Source organism: Balaenoptera borealis (assembly GCF_965194805.1).
Source record: "Balaenoptera borealis genome assembly, chromosome: 16".
Lineage (NCBI taxonomy): Eukaryota > Metazoa > Chordata > Mammalia > Artiodactyla > Balaenopteridae > Balaenoptera > Balaenoptera borealis.
The window spans coordinates 82,075,633-82,093,080 of NC_138872.1; the positions used below are offsets into that span (position 1 = coordinate 82,075,633).

Genomic DNA, 17,448 nt, shown 5'->3' on the forward strand with positions numbered 1-17,448 from the left:
CACATCTTCCATCATATTTATTCCTAAATATCTGGCATTGTTGATAATATTGTATATAGCATTGTTTTCATCTCAATTTCCAATTATTTGTTGTTAGTATATATAAATAAAATTGATTTCTGTATACTGATCTTGTAAACCTGCTTAACTCACTAATAGTTCTGGTAGTTTTTTTGTAGATTCCATTGGATCTTCTACATAAATAACCAAGTCATCTGTGAATAAAGACAGTTTTACTTCTTCCTTTTCAATCTGGATGGCTTTTGTCTCAATTACTATACCTGCAGGATTTTAATTTATAGAGGTGATTGACTGACAACTCAGAGAGGTCATTGAAAGAAGATTTTTTTTTAAGATTTATTATTTATTTATTTATTTATTTTATTTATTTTTGGCTGCGTCGGATCTTAGTTGCAGCACGCGGGATCTTCATTGAGGCATGCGGGATCTTTCATTGCAGCGCGCGGGTTTCTCTCTAGTTGTGGCATGCTGGTCTTCTCTCTCTAGTTGTGGCACGCAGGCTCCAGGGCGTGTGGGCTCTGTAGTTTGCGGCACGCAGGCTCTCTAGTTGAGGCGCAGGAGCTAGTAGTTGTGGCGCGTGGGCTTAGTTGCCCCGCGGCACGTGGGATCTTATTTCCCTGACCAGGGATCGAACCGGTATCCCCTGCTTTGCAAGGTGGATTCTTTACCACTGGATCCCCAGGGAAGTCCTGAAAGAAGATTTTTATTACTTATATTTCCCAAGGGGAGGGTGTACACCACCCCTTATAGGTGGGGAAGCACCAGAGTCATTCAGGAGGCAGAAACAAGAATGAGGATAGGCACTTCCCTGGTGATGCAGTGGTTAAGACTCTGCGCTCCCAATGCAGGGGGCCCGGGTTCAATCCCCGGTCCGGGAACTAGATCCCACCCATATGCATGCCGCAACTAAGAGTTCGGATGCCCAAACTAAGGAGACCACCTGCAGCAATTAAGACCCACTGCAATCAAATAAATAAATATTTTTTTTAAAAAAGAATGAGGATAAAGAAAACAATCTTTATTATGTTTTCTGCAGGAAAAACAAGGCAGGACAAAAAACAGTTTAAGATTGGCTACTCTGAATAATTCTGGTGGGTGTTGGGCTATAGGTGCTTTCCTTAGTTGTCTGGCAGCTGGCCCTGGGTTGATTTAGGGCAGGGGAAATATCGGGTTGCTGTGTGAGAGTTAGATAAAGGAGGTGGTATAGAGTATGGGGCCGGGAGTGGATAGTTTGTATATGAAAGGTGTGTTCCCAAGAAAGCCCTTTGCTATCTATCTCTAAGAATTAGCTAGATCTGGAAGGAGCAGTAACTCCCTGGTCCGTGAGCAGTAACTCCTGGTCTCCCAGATATCAGAGCTTCAAGAATACAGAAAGTAAGAAAAGAGAGTTAGTACAATTGGCCCTGTGATAAATGGATGCCAAACAGATAAATATAGAATCTAAGAAAATACAGCTAGAAAATTTTTATTTCTGTTTCTTGCCTTATTATATGGGCTAGAACCTTCCAGCACAACGAATGGAGATAGTGAGAACGCACATCTTTGCCTTATCACTAATCTTTGGGGGAAAGCAAGAGTAGGGTGAGGTGCCATGGAAGGGGAAGAGGCTGGGGCAGTGACGGACGTGGCCAATGAGGAAGGGAGGATGGAAACTTGGGAGAAAGTGGGGAAGATCTAAGGCAGTGGTTCTCTCTCTCATGTGGTCCATGGCTCATAGCCCTCACCTGTCCCTGCTGCTATCACACAGTTTCTGACCTCTCCCTCATGTCTCCCTCATGTCTACCTGGGCTAAAGGGCTGCATTTAGGCTCTGCCCATCTTTGAATCACAAAACTCCAGGCCTCCTCCTCCCACAAGCCTCCTCTGTGAGTAGAGCCACAGCACCAGGCTGCATCCCAGGCCCTCCCATGCCTACTGGGGAAGGGAAGATGAACAAACCTAGAGACCACGTGCCATCCCTGAGCAGAAACCACACCTCACAAATCCTACCCTCATGGGGCTCCAACTGGGTCCAGGGGCCTGAACATGATGTGAAATGTGCAACTTGCATCTAGGGAGAACTTCTGTGGAAGCAGCGGGGCCTGAGGGCACCTGGACAGTGGGTGCTTGCAAAGGTTCCCCAGAGCCTGTTTTGTAAAAATTCTGTGCTGCCTAAGAGAATGGGCAGTGGCGCCCCCTGGCGGGGTCCAGCCCCCTCCTCCGGAGGCCAGGCAAGGAGGAGACATTCCAGGTCCCAAGCTAGTGGGGTGAGGCAGGAATAGAACCCAGATGTCTCCCCACACACAGGGCAGGTACCCTCTGAAGGCACTGCCAAGAAGCCGGTGGGTCCCTTTTCCTCTCTTCTGCCCCCCTTTCCAGCTGTTACCAATTCAGCCCAAGCATCTTTCACAGCCCAGAGGACTCCATGATATTAAGACTCTGTGCCTCATTTTCCCCCTGGGTAAAATGGAGATAGGAATACATTCATCACAGAATGTTGTAAAGCTGAAAAAGAGAAAATGGATGTTCAAGGCCCGACTCAGATAAGAGGGCTCCATGAAAGTGCAGAATCACTCTTCTCGGGCCTGGGAGGAGAGGTAAGAAAAATAGATGCAAAGGCAGGGTGGAGGCTGCTTGGCTGGCTATGGGAAAATTATGGAAAAAAACTATTAGAATTGGGGGAAAACTAAGAAAAGGAGAAAGGAAGCTGGTCTGTTTTTTTCCACCTCCAGAGAACTAATGCCACTTCCTAATGAAATCATGTCTTCCCCTGCCCTCCTTCTACCCAGTACCAATGCCAACGTCATCCTGGGGAGGGGGTGAGCAGAGCCTCCATCCCAGCCAGCCCTGGGGGGGGGGGTCACCAAAGTTCCCAGCCCCCAATCTCTCACCCCGCCCACCACCAGTCACAGGCGGGCAGGGCCTCCATCAGAGAGGGTCCCAGGGACTGTCACCAGGATGGCTCATGACTGCTCTGACCTTCATCCCCTCTGTCCAGGGAAGGCTCTGGATGAGCCAGGGTCGCACAGCTGCAGATGGAACCCCCTGAGAAGCGTTATTAAATACAGCCTCCGGGCTCACCTCCAGAGCTCCACACTCACTGGGTGAGGCCCAGAGATTCTGTGGTGCAGCCAGGAGGAAGCATCCAGAAGGGGCAGAAGGCCCGGTGGGCTCAGCAAGACTGGAGTTCAAGTCCTGGACCCGCCACCTCAGAGTCCTGGACGTGGGGCAGGGCGTGTCGGAGCCCCGGTGTCCTCCTTGTAGAGTGTGAGGACAGAGGGCCCTGCAGATCCAGTCTTGCCTCTGTGGGTGGAGGCGTGGCCTCCAGAAGGCCTACCCTCTGGGTAGGTGGGAACCTGCGCCCACCCTCACCTCCTCACCTCAGGGAGGGTGTGAGACTGCACACAGGGAGCAGAGCAGGGCGGGAGGGGCCTGGTGGGCCTTGGTTCTACCTGGGGACTGAAGGGGGGCACTGCAGTGTCCCCTACCTGGAGAGAGAGAGACCACTAGCATGCTGGGTGCCCCTGGTGCCTGGGCTGGGGGCTGAGGCTTGACCACCAGCAGCTCCCTCCTCCTCCTCCTCCTCTCTAAGGGGCTGTAGCTGGGCAGGGACTCAGGGCCGTGGACCTCTCCCTGAAGGAGCCTGAACTGGTCCTGCTGTCGCCCCTTTCCCTGGGAGGAGAGAGACACTCCGAGAAGCAGGGAAAAGAAGAGAGAGACACACAGAGACACAGAGACTGACTCCTAAGGAGATGCCAAGGGGGTGGCAGAGGCAGGGAGCTGAGGGAGAGAGGCGAGGCCCCAGCTGGCCCAGGTCAGGACCAGCCCCTCAGTGCGCAGAGGGGGGCAGGGAGCCCTAGATCATGGTTCCCTTTGCACTGACCAGAGAGGCCCTTTTGCAATATAGGAAAAGAAGCCACATTGATAAAGGAAGTGCCAGTCACAGCAGGGGCGGGCGGGTTTCAGGAAGGCCCCTACCCTCCTCAGTCCTCTGAAGGAGCCTGGTCGTCGCTCTCCTGGTGCTGAGATTCCCCGCAGGCGGCCCCTCCACAGGCCTCTCCTCTGGCCTTGAAGGCTCTGCTTGTCTTCTCATCCCGGGAGGAGGGCAAGGCCATGGGTCTGCCCTTGCTGCTGTCCCTGCTGCTGTCCCTGGCATCTCTGCAGGCAGGTGAGAGGCCGGGACTGTCCTGCCCTGCCCAGGGCCACAGGGACCACCCCCCCAGGGAGGGGCTATGGCTGCGTGTCCGTAGAAGTGTCCCCTGGGGTAGCCGGCCAGGCCTCCCACCCCCAACAAACAAAGAGCTGGTCCCACAGTGCCGGGTCCCCCCAACCCCTCACCCTCCTCCCCGCCCCAAGCCTGGAGAGGGGCTCACCCAGGCCAGAGGGCCAGTCCTACCACCTGTCACACATCCCCTTGTAGGTGAGGGTGGCTGACAGTCTGGGGTCACCTTCAAAGTCTCTCCCTCTCCCTCCCTCCTCTAGGTCACTGGGCAGAACCCAATCCAAACATTGACTTTGGGATGAACCAACCAAAGGAACTCTCAGCCCCCAAGGGTGGCTCCATCCACATCCCCTTCTCCTTCTATTACTCCTGGGCATCAGCCAAGGCTCCCAACGTGAGAATATTCTGGAGATGGAAACACTACTTTGGGGAGTTCATCTACAACACAACCCCGCCGTTCATCCACAAGGATTTCAAGGCCCGGCTCCTCCTGAACTGGACAAAGGGTGGGCACAGCGGCTCCCTCCAGATCTCGAAACTGCGGTGGGAGGATGAGTCCAGGTACTTCTGCCGGGTGGAGGTGGACACGCTGAGAAAAGGCAAGCAGACGTGGCAGTCCATCGAGGGAACCGCACTCACCATCATCCCCAGTGAGTCCCGCTGTCCTGCCTGAGGCTCTTGGAGGCCACTGGGGTCTTGTCTCCCAGGCCTGGCCCAGGCCCCCTCTTCCTCTCTTCTCTCAAACTCCTCTCCTTGCCCCCTCTACTCCTCCCCAGGCCTCTATCAACCCCTTTTCACCTTAATCTTCCCAGCCCTGGGCTGCCTCCCTTGCCCATCCTCCTCTCTGCCCTCCAGATCCAGCCCCCTCCCTCATCCTCAGCCTTCCACCCTCTGGGCTCCCAGCTATTCTCCTTTCTTGCTCCAAGCTGGGGCTGCACCCTCCCCTGCCCTCACCCCATGTCCTCCAGGTGACTTGACATCTTTGGGATGCGGCCGCCTCCCCTTTGTCATGTGTCCATGTGTGGAGGCTCAGCTACCCCATGTCTGTCTCCCCACGGCCATGAGCTCAGCCCACACACACACAGTAGGTGTGTGGTGACCACCAATGGTGGCCCGAGGTGTCCCGTGTCCCCATCACCTGTTTCCCATCTCCCCCTTCCTTCTGCTGCTCTGCTCCCCAGAACACGGCCCTCAACGCTCCCACCCCTACCCCATCTCTTTCCCATCTCCTCTTCCCCCGCTTCCATCCTCTTTACCTCCTTGCCGCCCCCCACCTCTCCCTGTGTGCTTCTCGTCACACTGTCCCCGTTGTCCACCCTGATCTCGCTCCTCTGTCCTGGTCATGACGAGGCAGCAGCAGCGGTAACGGCAGCTCCCGCTGACTGTGCCCTGCGTCCCGGCTGGACACCTTGGCAGCATCAGCCCAGCTAAACCCCAGCTAACCTTCCCCACGACCCCGGTAACAGTCGGCCCTGCTGCCATCCTCCTGTTACAGGAAGGGAGACCGAGGCTCGCACAGCAAACACCTGCCCGAAGTCACTCCTGGTGCAGGTGGGGTTTGACCCCAGTTTAACCCCAGAGCCTCCCTTGTTAACCATGAGTTGCTCGGCCTCACCTACTGACCTCATCACCTTGTTGTCTTGACCTCTTTTTAACCTAATAATGGACACGCTGCATTAACAGATCTCTGTCTGTCACTCAGTGGGGCATTGGAACTTGCACCTCAGTGTAACTATCTCCAGAGCAGGGGGGAGGGGGTTCTCTCTGACAGGCAATGGCAATAAGGGTGTTGTTGTCTGTAATTTTTTAGAAAACTAATAATTGACTAAGACAGTCTGCTCTTTATAATCACTTGTGCTGGCAGTTGTAAACAGTGTCCATGATGGATTACTGCTGTTGGCCGGAAAGACACTCTCCCTGTCTCCCCTCTTGGAAAACCACCGCCCCTTCTTGACCACTATGCTCGTTTAAGAGCAAACAGATAGTGACTCACAATCCGAATTAAGTAAGACAGCCTTGGATTAATATTTCCTGCACCTCCTCCATATTCCCTTAAATCAGGGGTCCGCAGCCTGTTAGGAACCGGGCCGCACAGCAGGAGCTGAGCAGCGGTTGAGCGAGCAAAGCTTCATCTGCCGCTCCCCATCGCTCCCCATCACTCTCATTACCAACAGAACCATCCCTCCCCACTTCCGAGGAAAAACTGTCTTCCACAAAATCGGTCCCTGGTGCCAAAAAGGTTGGGGACCACTGCCTTAAATGACCTTTTCTGACAGATTTTTGGTCTCCTTAGATCCCTCTTCTTTTTTTTCTAATTCCCTAATTTCCTCTCTATTCTTTATTTTTATTATTAACGTACAACATTATCTTTTGAATGTTTACTTTTTATACTTTTCATTGTAAAAGTAAAGCATAAATTCTGGCCAAGATAGAGAGTTATATGCACATGTTTACCTCCACTCCCTCCCAAAATCTACCAAAATGACAGCAAAGGGAATTTTTAAGACAAAAACCAACAAGGACAAAAAAATTGCAAGCTAGGACAAAACCAAAATTTGGGACACTGGAACAGTCAGCTCTACCCACCACCAGAGCCTCCCATCAAGCCTCTTAGATAGCCTCAACCACCAGAGGGCAGACAGCAGAAGCAAGAAAAACTACAATCCTGCAGCCTGTGGAACAAAAACCACATTCACAGAAAGATAGACAAGATGAAAAGGCAGAGGGCTATATACCAGATGAAGGAACAAGATAAAACCCCAGAAAAACAACTAAATGAAGTGGAGATAGGCAACCTTCCAGAAAAAGAATTCAGAATAATGATAGTGAAGATGATCCAGGACCTCGGAATAAGAATGGAGGCAAAGATCGAGAAGATGCAAGAAATATTTAACAAAGACCTAGAAGAATTAAAGAACAAACAAACAGAGATGAACAATACAATAACTGAAATGAAAACTACACTAGAAGGGATCAATAGCAGAATAACTGAGGCAGAAGAACGGATAAGTGACCTGGAAGACAGAATGGTGGAATTCACTGCTGCAGAACAGAATAAAGAAAAAAGAATGAAAAGAAATGAAGACAGCCTAAGAGACCTCTGGGACAACATTAAACGCAACAACATTCGCATTATAGGAGTCCCAGAAGGAGAAGAGAGAGAGAAAGGACCAGAGAAAATATTTGAAGAGATTATAGTCGAAAACTTCCCTAACATGGGAAAGGAAATAGCCACCCAAGTCCAGGAAGCGCAGAGAGTCCCATACAGGATAAACCCAAGGAGAAACACGCTGAGACACACATTAATCAAATTGGCAAAAATTAAAGACAAAGAAAAATTATTGAAAGCAGCAAGGGAAAAATGACAAATAACATACAAGGGAACTCCCATAAGGTTAACAGCTGATTTCTCAGCAGAAACTCTACAAGCCAGAAGGGAGTAGCATGATATACTTAAAGTGATGAAAGGGAAGAACCTACAACCAAGATTACTCTACCCGGCAAGGATCTCATTTAGATTTGATGGAGAAATCAAAAGCTTTACAGACAAGCAAAAGCTAAGAGAATTCAGCACCACCAAACCAGCTCTACAACAAATGCTAAAGGAACTTCTCTAAGTGGGAAACACAAGAGAAGAAAAGGACGTACAAAAACAAACCCAAAACAATTAAGAAAATGGTCATAGGAACATACACATCGATAACTACCTTAAACGTGAATGGATTAAATGCTCCAACCAAAAGACACAGGCTTGCTGAATGGATACAAAAACAAGACTCATATATATGCTGTCTACAAGAGACCCACTTCAGACCTAGGGACACATACAGACTGAAATTGAGGGAATGGAAAAATATATTCCATGCAAATGGAAATCAAAAGAAAGCTGGAGTAGCAATACTCATATCAGATAAAATAGACTTTAAAATAAAGAATGTTACAAGAGACAAGGAAGGACACTACATAATGATCAAGGGATCAATCCAAGAAGAAGATATAACAATTATAAATATATATGCACCCAACATAGGAGCACCTCAATACATAAGGCAACTGCTAACAGCTATAAAAGAGGAAATCGACAGTAACACAATAATAGTGGGGGACTTTAACACCTCACTTACACCAATGGACAGATCATCCAAAATGAAAATAAATAAGGAAACAGAAGCTTTAAATGACACAATAGACCAGATAGATTTAATTGATATTTATAGGACATTCCATCCCAAAACAGCAGATTACACTTCCTTCTCAAGTGCGCACGGAGCATTCTCCAGGATAGATTCCCATATGACCCAGCAATCCCACTACTGGGCATATACCCAGAGAAAACCATAATTCAAAAAGACACATGCACCCCAATGTTCATTGCAGCACTATTTACAATAGCCAGGTCATGGAAGCAACCTAAATGCCCATCGACAGACGAATGGATAAAGAAGTTGTGGTACATATATACAATGGAATATTACTCAGCCATAAAAAGGAACGAAATTGAGTCATTTGTTGAGATGTGGACGGATCTAGAGACTGTCATACATAGTGAAGTAAGTCAGAAAGAGAAAAACAAATATCGTATATTAACGCATGTATGTGGAACCTAGAAAAATGGTACAGATGAACCGGTTTGCAGGGCAGAAGTTGAGACACAGATGTAGAGAACAAATGTACGGACACCAAGGGGGGAAAACCGCGGTAGGGTGGGGATGGTGGTGTGCTGAATTGGGTGAGTGGGATTGACATGTATACGCTGATGTGTATAAAATTGATGACTGTTTAAAAAAAAAAGTCTTCTCTAAATAAGAAAGAAGCAAAAAAAAAAAAAAAAAGCAGCAGCAGCAAGAATCTATAGGAAAGAAAAAAAAAAACCACAATTGGGGCCTTCCCTGGCGGCACAGTGGTTAAGAATCCGCTTGCCAATGCAGGGAACAGGGGTTCGAGCCTGGTCCAGGAAGATCCCATATGCCACAGAGCAACTAAGCCCGTGTGCCACAACTACTGAGCCTGTGCTCTAGATTCTGCATGCCACAACTAAAAAAAATAATAATAAAAATTTAAAAAAAATAAAAAAATAAAAAAACTTTGGGACGCTGGAAACAGATAGATGAATGTAACTGGCTCAGGAGATCAGAGTGGTTAAACACTAAGCCACCAGCGGGGACACCAAGAAGGAAGGTGATTTACACTGGAAAAAGGGTCAGGAATGGCAACCCCTAATATCCCTGAAGGTGGGTATGGAAGCAATCCAGATTATGATTGAGATTAGCATAAGGTTTTTTGTTTTTTGGCTGTGTTGGGTCTTTGTTGCTGTGCGCAGGCTTTCTCTAGTTGAGGTGAGCAGGCTTCTCATTGCGGTGGCTTCTCTTGTTGCGGAGCACGGTCTGTAAGCGCACAGGCTTCAGTAGCTGCGGTGTGTGGGCTCAGTGGTTGTGGCGCATGGGCTTAGTTGCTCCGTGACACGTGGGTTCTTCCTGGACCAGGGATCGAACCCATGTCCCCTGCATTGGCAGGCGGATTCTTAACCACTACGCCACCAGGGAAGTCCCTAGCATAAGGTTTATGTTACTATTTTACAAAATGAATTAGAATTGCATTATTTTCCATATTTCTATGTTCTGGAACCTTCTGTCTGGGAATTATCTACTCCTTAAATTTTCACAAGAATTTATCCATTAAACCTTCTGAGCTTGAAATCTCTATGAAAGGTAGTTCTTTAATACTGTTCTCAATTTCTTCTTTGTCTATCCATTAAAGTTTACTATTTCTTAAATTAATTCTTTTAAATTTTTCTTTGTCTCAGAAAATCATCCACTTCTCAAAGGTTTTTAGATTCTCAACCTATAATTGAGCACACATGCACTCATAATTTCAACAGACTCTTTGTCACTATTAGGTTTGCAAGAGTCTTGTCTGTTTTCTTATTTGTTTTTCCCTAAATAACCACTTCCTGAATTTTTTAATCCTTCTGCTGTTCTGTTTCCTTAAAAATGTATCCTATCTAGGTTTTCATTACTTTCTATGAAAACTATGAGTTTTCTTAGAAACTCCTCTCTGTTTTGGGTACTCTTTTCTTGGATACTGAACCTTTCATTCATTTAAAAAATATCTTCACATTTAAAATAATGAAAGTTTTTAATACTGTGAATTCAACTTTGAATGTAGCTTTAGTTTTGTAGGGTTTTTAACATGCGTTCCTATCACTTTTATTTTATCTGACATGTTAGTATAATTAAGTAATTTTTCTTTGATTAAGTAATTTTTAAATTATAAAATCTTAGTTGAGGGATGGTATTTACACTTTTATTATTAATTTCTAATAAGAGTGGACAGTGAATTTGGTCCACACTAACCCAAAGACTTTATTGGAATTTAGGTTTTTTTCCTTTTGGTTGGGTATTAAGTAATCTTTTAATGGTCTATTAAAAGAGGTGCAATCTGTTTGTAGGACTTAATAAGTTAACCTTAGAAACGCATTCCAATATACATTAGGTGCAGACAAATACTGTTTGATTCGACTTATAGGAGGTACTTAGAACAAGCATATTCACAGAGTCAGAAAGCTGATTGGTGGATGCCAGGCTGGGGGAAAGGTGATGGGGAGTTAGTATTTAAAGGGGACAGAGTCTCAGTTTAGAAAGGTGAAAAATTCGGGAGATGGATGGTGGTGAGAGTTGTACAACAGTGTGAATGTACTTAACGCCACTGAACTGTAGAGTTAAATATGATTAAAATAGTAACTTTCATGTTATGTGTCTTTTACTACAATAAAAAAAAATTTTTTTAATCCTGTGATTTAGTTCACCTATGGGTGGGTGATAAAATGAGGTTCTGAGATCACGGCACTGATCAACGGTAGGGTCAGGATTTACACAGAGTGATGAGGATTCAGAGCTTCCAGCATCTGCCCTTGTTACTCCCCTCCCTGTGGGAGAGCTTCAGAGACTTGCTCCCCACCTCCCCACATTCCCCAAACTAGGGAACAAGATGTGACAGCTTCACCCAGATACCTCCAGCCCTTTAGTGAATAATTTGCATATTTCTCATGTCTTCCCAGCTGCTAAGCCAACCACCCTGGGCTCCACTACACCTAGCATCAGGGTCCCAGATGGCAAAAAGAGTTCAGAGTTGTGGTCCCTAAGTATGGAAACTACAGTTGGGTTGTCATTGGCCAGCGCTATGCTCAAAATCGCGATTTTGGGATGGATCATGTACCTCAGGTGGAAGAGAAGCAAAGGTAAGTGGTCTGGGACCTCCAACCTCTCCCCAGGATTCCCAGCTAGGTGTTTCTCAGAACCCTCCTGCATCAGAATGATCCAGGTGTCCATTAAAAATGCAGATCCCACATAAGACCATAAAAATGAAAACAAAACAAACAAACAAAAGAAAAAAACAAACAAAATGCAGATCCCTGATGGGCCTGAGGTCTGGGCTTGGGAATCTGCATTTTTAATGATCTGCTTCAGGTGGTATTTGTGTGTCATCAAGTTTGGGAACCACCACTCCAGACCAATCCCTCTTCATAAACCTGATCACTTTCCAGTTCTGGATGCTTGACTTAATCATTTCTCAGTCCTCGCTTTTGGTTCATGGGAGGGACACTCTGCCCTGGGAAAAGGAAGGTGAGAGCAGAAGGAACAGGAAGTTGGCTCCTATTTCCCAGGGCCTGGCTTGTAAATGGAGATGCAAAAGTAAATAAAGCACAGGCCCTGCTTTCAAGGAAATGGGGGATAAGAGGATATGGGGAGGACAGTTGCCTCAAGGGCTAACTGACCCACTTAGGAAGAGCTAGGTTGGGAGGGGAAGGAGGGGTAATCAAGGAGGACTTCCCAGAGGAAGCGACTCCTGCAAAAAGTCTCAAAAAATAAGAAAGAATTAGCCAGGCAAGTGGTGAGGGTGCTGTAGAGGTCACTGTCCTTCCAGGGGAAGGAAACCATTCTGGGAATTCTAAGTAGCTCAGGGCTGTGGAGGAGGCAGGAGATGAGAGAAGATGACCTTGGAAATCACACCCCAGAGCCTCTGATCCCAGAGGCAAAGTGAAGCAGCAAAGTGGAAACCTTAGCTTGGCCTTGCAGATACACAGTCTGCGGTAGAGGGGCCGGAGGTGGGCCAGCCTGGGGTCACTCTAATGCCATGGCAGCGTGGATGGAGGGAGAGGGCCAGATCCTGGAAAAGTTTAAGAGGGGAAACCAGTAGGACTTGATGATTGGATTGATAGAAGGATAAGGGAGCAGGGCTTAGTCCCATGTTTCGAACTTGGGTGAGTGAGGCCACGGTGAGCCCAAGTAAAATAGGGGCAGAGGAGGTCAAGGACCATGATTGGGAGAGAAGGATGATTCTTGAGTTTGGAATAGTTTATATTTGTGTGGCATGTGAGTAGAGATGCCCATCAGAAATTTGGATGTATGCATTCACAGCTGAAAGAGACCACAGGGTTAGAGGCATTAATTATTTATGCCACAACACCCACCAAAATTGATTTGAAATAATTTTTTAAAAATGTGCAATGAGAGATGAGCCCTGTGAAATGGTAAAGCTCAGAGGTTGAAAAGCATAGAATCTCGCATGACTGCAGCCAAACCTGCTTCACACCCTGGCTGGGTAAACTCTGGCACTATGATATGACTGCTCTGAGCCTCAACTTACTCATAGGTAAAATGGGAATAAAAATAGTACTTCCCTGGGGTTGTCATGACAAACAAAAGGCATTTAGAATAGATCCTGGTGCAGAATAAGCACTATATGAGGATGAGGACTTATAATTAATAAGTTACAATAATTAAAATGATGTAATTCTGGCATATGATAGATAAACAGATGGAATAAAAGTGAAAAGTCAAATACAAGCAGGATGAAAACAGATCCAAATATATGAGGGAATTTAGCAGGTTAAAAGGAAGCATTTCTAATCTAGGGGGAAGGATGAATAGTTCAATACATGGTCCTGGAACAATGGAGTAGCAGCTGAGAAAGAATAATGTTATCTCCCTACCTCATAATTTGCACCAAAATTGAAGATATAAATGAGGAAAAAATAACCCTAGTACTAGTAGAAAGCATGTGAAACTATTTTACAACCATGGATTGAAGATGACCAGCCTAAGTATGAAAAAGTCATGAATAAAAATATTTATAAATTCAATTACATACAAATTGTTTTTTAATTCTGCAGAGCAAAAACCACAGTGGTTGTGTCCTGGGAGTGAGGATGAGGGTCAGAGACAAAGAGAAAATGTGACGTAGTCACTAAGGAAATGCAAGATGGTATTTGAGGACCAACTCAGATGAGAAGACATAAATCTGTACAAGCATCATTGCACATGATTATGTTTTCCCCCAGCAGTATTCAAGCATGAAGGTTTAGAAACATTTAGGAATTACTGGTTAGAAGTTGTGTTCAGCTGCTAGCACCAAAGTCCAGAAGGAACAGTAAGTTAAATAACACAGAGTTTACTTTTTTCCCCCATATAAAAGGATGTGGAGCCAGAGAGCAGAAGCTACCACCTATAAGCACTCAGGCTTCTACCTTTCTGCTCACTGTCCTGGATCCTGGCTTCTATCCTAAAGGTTACCTCATGGTTCAAGATGGCTGCTAGGATTCCAGCCATTATTTCTGAATCCAATCAGGGATGAAGGAGGAAAGGACAAAAAGACAATTCCCCAGCTGTCTGTCCTCCTTTTAAAGAGCATCTGTGAAGTCCTACCCACAACTTCCCTTTATATCTCACTGGCTATATTTAGTCATAGGTCCCACATCTATCTGTAGGGGGGCATGCTGCCACTCCAAATAAAATCAACGTTCTGTAACTGAATAAGAAGAAGCAAATGGATATTGGGATAAGCAAATAGCATTCCCTGCCTTAGGACACATCCAGGACTGAAGATGTGTCAGCAAGTGTGGCAGAAGGACAGGGGAACACAGGAGGTCAAGGAGCCAGTGAGAGGGCAGAGATGGAGAGTAGAGGGCTCAGCAGGGAGCCTGGATAACCTGAAAGAAAGTGGATCATCAAGAGACAAGAGTTAGTGAGGTTAAGCACAGGTACAGAGGGATGATGACAAAAGAGAGCTGGAAGGAAAGACAGTAGTAGCATAAAAATGATACTAGCATTTACTAGGTCAGAGGTCTCAGCTCGAGTGATTAAAAAAAATAAAAGGCCCAGGGTGTGGCTGAGTGGAGCAGAGGTCACTGGAGCTGGGGGAAGTGGGCAAGTCCAATGTGTTCAGAAGGTGAAGGGGCGCAGGGTGCAGGGAAGAGCTGCTCTCCTGATGGGTGTTGAGGACAAGGCAGGACAGGTGTGGGCAGCCTCAGGGTGCCTGCTGGGTGCAGGCTCAGGTCCCAGCCCTTCCCAGGTGGGTTTCAGCTGAGCTGCTTCGCTGCTCTGGTCTCTCCAAGGATGAGCTCAGGGTGGGACGGGGCAGAGAAGGCAGGCAGGAGACCGGCCTCCATGGATGACACATTGACACACTGTTGGTCCCCCTACAGGTCTGCAGACTAAAGCCAGAACCCCAGCCAGGTGAGCGCTTCTCCTCCAAGGGGCGAGGGGGGTGCTGTTTTGTGAAGCAGGAAGTTTCCTTCTGAGAACAGCACTAGGGAGCCTTTCACAGCCCCTCCCCGACTGGACTCTCCATCCACACCCTCCCAAGTCCCCTAACAGGCCAGGCTCTTCACTTCCGGAGGCTCCAGCTCTTTAAAAAATCGAGAACAGTGGACCAGCACTTTCTCTGATTCTTTCCCGGAACATCTCCCTCTGTCTTTCTCTGGCTCCCCCTTTCCTCCTTCATCCCCAGTTCATCCTGGCTTCTCTCCACCTCATCCTTCCTGAACACACCTACCACCTCCACGTTCTGTCCTCTTTCTTGCTCCTCATCCAATCTGTCCTTTTCCCCTGTGACGCGCGCGACCTCCAGCTGCTCCGCCCTCTGTCTTTTCTCAGAGCAACTTCCCTCCCGGCTCCCAGCCTGGCTCCCTCTCCTGGGGCCCCAGCTCCTCTTCCTTTCCTGAGCTCTCACCCTCCTCATGGCCCCTCTCTTTCCTTTCTCCATCTTTCCTTCCACTTCCACGCTTTTCCTTCTCGCAGCCCCTCCCTCCTTTCTCTCCCTCCTGACTCTTGACAGCTGCCCTCCTCGGACCCATCCCCATGGCGATGGCGTCTCCTCTGGGGACCAAGGCCTGAGCACCGCCCAGGGGACCTGAGATTAGCTTCCTGGTTCTCATGCTCCAGTTTTAACTGAGGCGCTGCGGCAGAGAGGACAGGAGCTCCCCCTCCTGCTTCTCCTCCCTGTGCCCCTGCAGTAAAGCCGCTTCTCCAGAACAATCCACCTCAGTCAGCACTCAGGGACAGGGCTACACCGCAAATGACCCCTCAACCCCATCCAGGCGGCCTCCTTCTGAGAGCCTCAAACCTCTGCCTTCATCTTCCGAGTGCGCCCGGGCAGGTCACAGAGCCCCCACCAAGAGAACCAGCCCGATGCAGGTGGTAACTCTTTTCTGTCCAGCCTCTGACACATCGCCCCCCTCCTGTTCCCACACAGGGGATCCTTCCAAAACCCGGAGGAGAAATACGAGAACATTGGGAATAAAGGTAGATCCTGCCGCCATCATCCCTGCTCTCCACCTGGGCCTTCCTTCCTCCCCACACACCCTCTCCCCACACACGTGCCCTCAGCATCCTCCTCTCTCCCCTGCCTCACCCACCCTCCCCCAGACCCTGTTCCTGACCTAAAGATGACCTCACTACTGGAGCCCCCTGCCCACTTCTCTACCCTTGCTGCCAGGCCACCTAACCCTGGCACATCTTGATTTTTTCTAGGACAACATGCAGGCCCCAAGCCTGTATGTTTTCCAAGCTGGACACCAAGGTAAGCAGCTCAGATTAGGTCCTGAAAGAATTAAAGGGAAGTTTGGAGAAGGTGGGGTGGAAGAACAGAGGGACTGTGGTTTCGGCAGGGCATCAGCTGTGGGATTGCGGCTCTGAGATGGGACAGCTCCCCCTCTGCTGCCTAACCCCCTCCCCTTTCCATTCTCCCCCAGGATGACGACATCTTCTATACCTCCCTCGCCCTCTCCAACTTGACCTCACCAGCAGCGCCTCCCCACCCGCCTCCCCAAGAGGGCCCCCAGGAGGAGACGCTATACTCTGTCTTAAAGGCCTAAGGAGTGGGACTGAGTGAGGACCTGCTTAGAGTCAGCTGCACACAGGGATCTCAGTTCCTCATAATCACCCTGGACAGACACAGACGACTCAGAAGCCAGCAGGTGTTGAAGGCCACCAAGGACCTGAGAGACACACAGCCACCTGCTCCAGTTCCCTCTTCAACTTCCTAGCCCTTGACCACAAAAATAAAAGTCCCTGTACAATTTGCCTGAATGCATCTAAAGAGAAAGCTGACATCATCTTCAACTTCTGTCCTTCTTGCCATAAATGAACCATAATAGATAGCTCACACTCAGATCCCTCCCCTAGTCCTTTTGTTCAGTGACTGCCTCAGGCCAGGGACCAGTAAATCCCCAAACACTGGTAGTCAGTCTGGAACCCAAGGTCTGTCTCCTCATTTAACCATTCTACTTCCCTTATGATAATAATTAGCATGCACTGTTAGTGCTTTGCCTCATTTCAGCATCATCAAGCACCCTATATGGCACTGGAGGTACCATCTGAGGCAGGATAACAAGACCCAGAATGGTTACGGTGCTTTTCCCAAGGCCATGTAGCTAATAGGAGGCTGAGGCAAGATTTGAACCCAGACCTGCCCTTCTCAGTGTCCTTCTCCCAGGACTCTGGTGTCATCACCTTCCCAGTTCCCTATACTGACAGGCCTCCCACCAGAAAGCACCATGGGCCACAGTGACACGGAGGAGGAGGGAGAGAAGCCAAAAGAAAGCAAGTGGTTGAGACGAACCAAACCAACTAAACCAGTAACCTGGTTCATTAACATAAACTGCACAACTCTGACCTTAGCCAACCAACCTCACAGCCAATGAACAAGCCCAACATTTATCGGCTTCTCGGGGCTCCTCTGAGAGGCTCTGCCTCCTGCTCCCACAGAAGGGATGAGAGAGCAGGAAGGCGGAGCGAGCCCACAGCTATTCCTCACAGGAGGCCACGGCGAGCCCCCCCGCGTCGTCTCTGTGCTGTGGCTCCGCCCTCTGCTCCGGCTCTTCTCCAACATCCGCCATGAGCTGCTCCAGGTCCAGGTCGCTGGAGGCTCCATCGTCAGAGGGGACAC

At 48.3% G+C, this 17,448-nt stretch overlaps 2 protein-coding genes across 4 annotated transcripts in view; one reads left to right on the top strand and one right to left on the bottom strand.

The window, feature by feature from the left end:
- MBLAC1 (metallo-beta-lactamase domain containing 1) overlaps positions 1–17,448 on the bottom strand; it is a 44,467-nt gene that overhangs the window by 14,955 nt on the left and 12,064 nt on the right. The gene's annotated exons all lie outside the window — the stretch shown is intronic.
- LOC309613888 (paired immunoglobulin-like type 2 receptor alpha) lies at positions 987–16,583 on the top strand. Of its 3 annotated transcripts, XM_082361400.1 has the most exons (7): positions 988–4,167; positions 4,482–4,871; positions 11,279–11,458; positions 14,705–14,735; positions 15,754–15,803; positions 16,032–16,080; positions 16,253–16,583. In XM_082361400.1, exons 1-7 carry the CDS (start codon positions 4,113–4,115, stop codon positions 16,293–16,295), a joined length of 798 nt encoding a protein of 265 aa, XP_082217526.1. In that variant the 5' UTR covers positions 988–4,112; the 3' UTR covers positions 16,296–16,583. The 3 variants fall into 3 exon arrangements, 2 of the variants coding, with proteins under 2 accessions (XP_082217527.1, XP_082217526.1); XM_082361401.1 differs by lacking the exon at positions 16,032–16,080 and having other exon boundaries at positions 987–4,167; positions 16,253–16,373; XR_014235923.1 differs by lacking the exons at positions 16,032–16,080; positions 16,253–16,583 and having other exon boundaries at positions 992–4,167; positions 11,279–14,571; positions 15,754–15,770.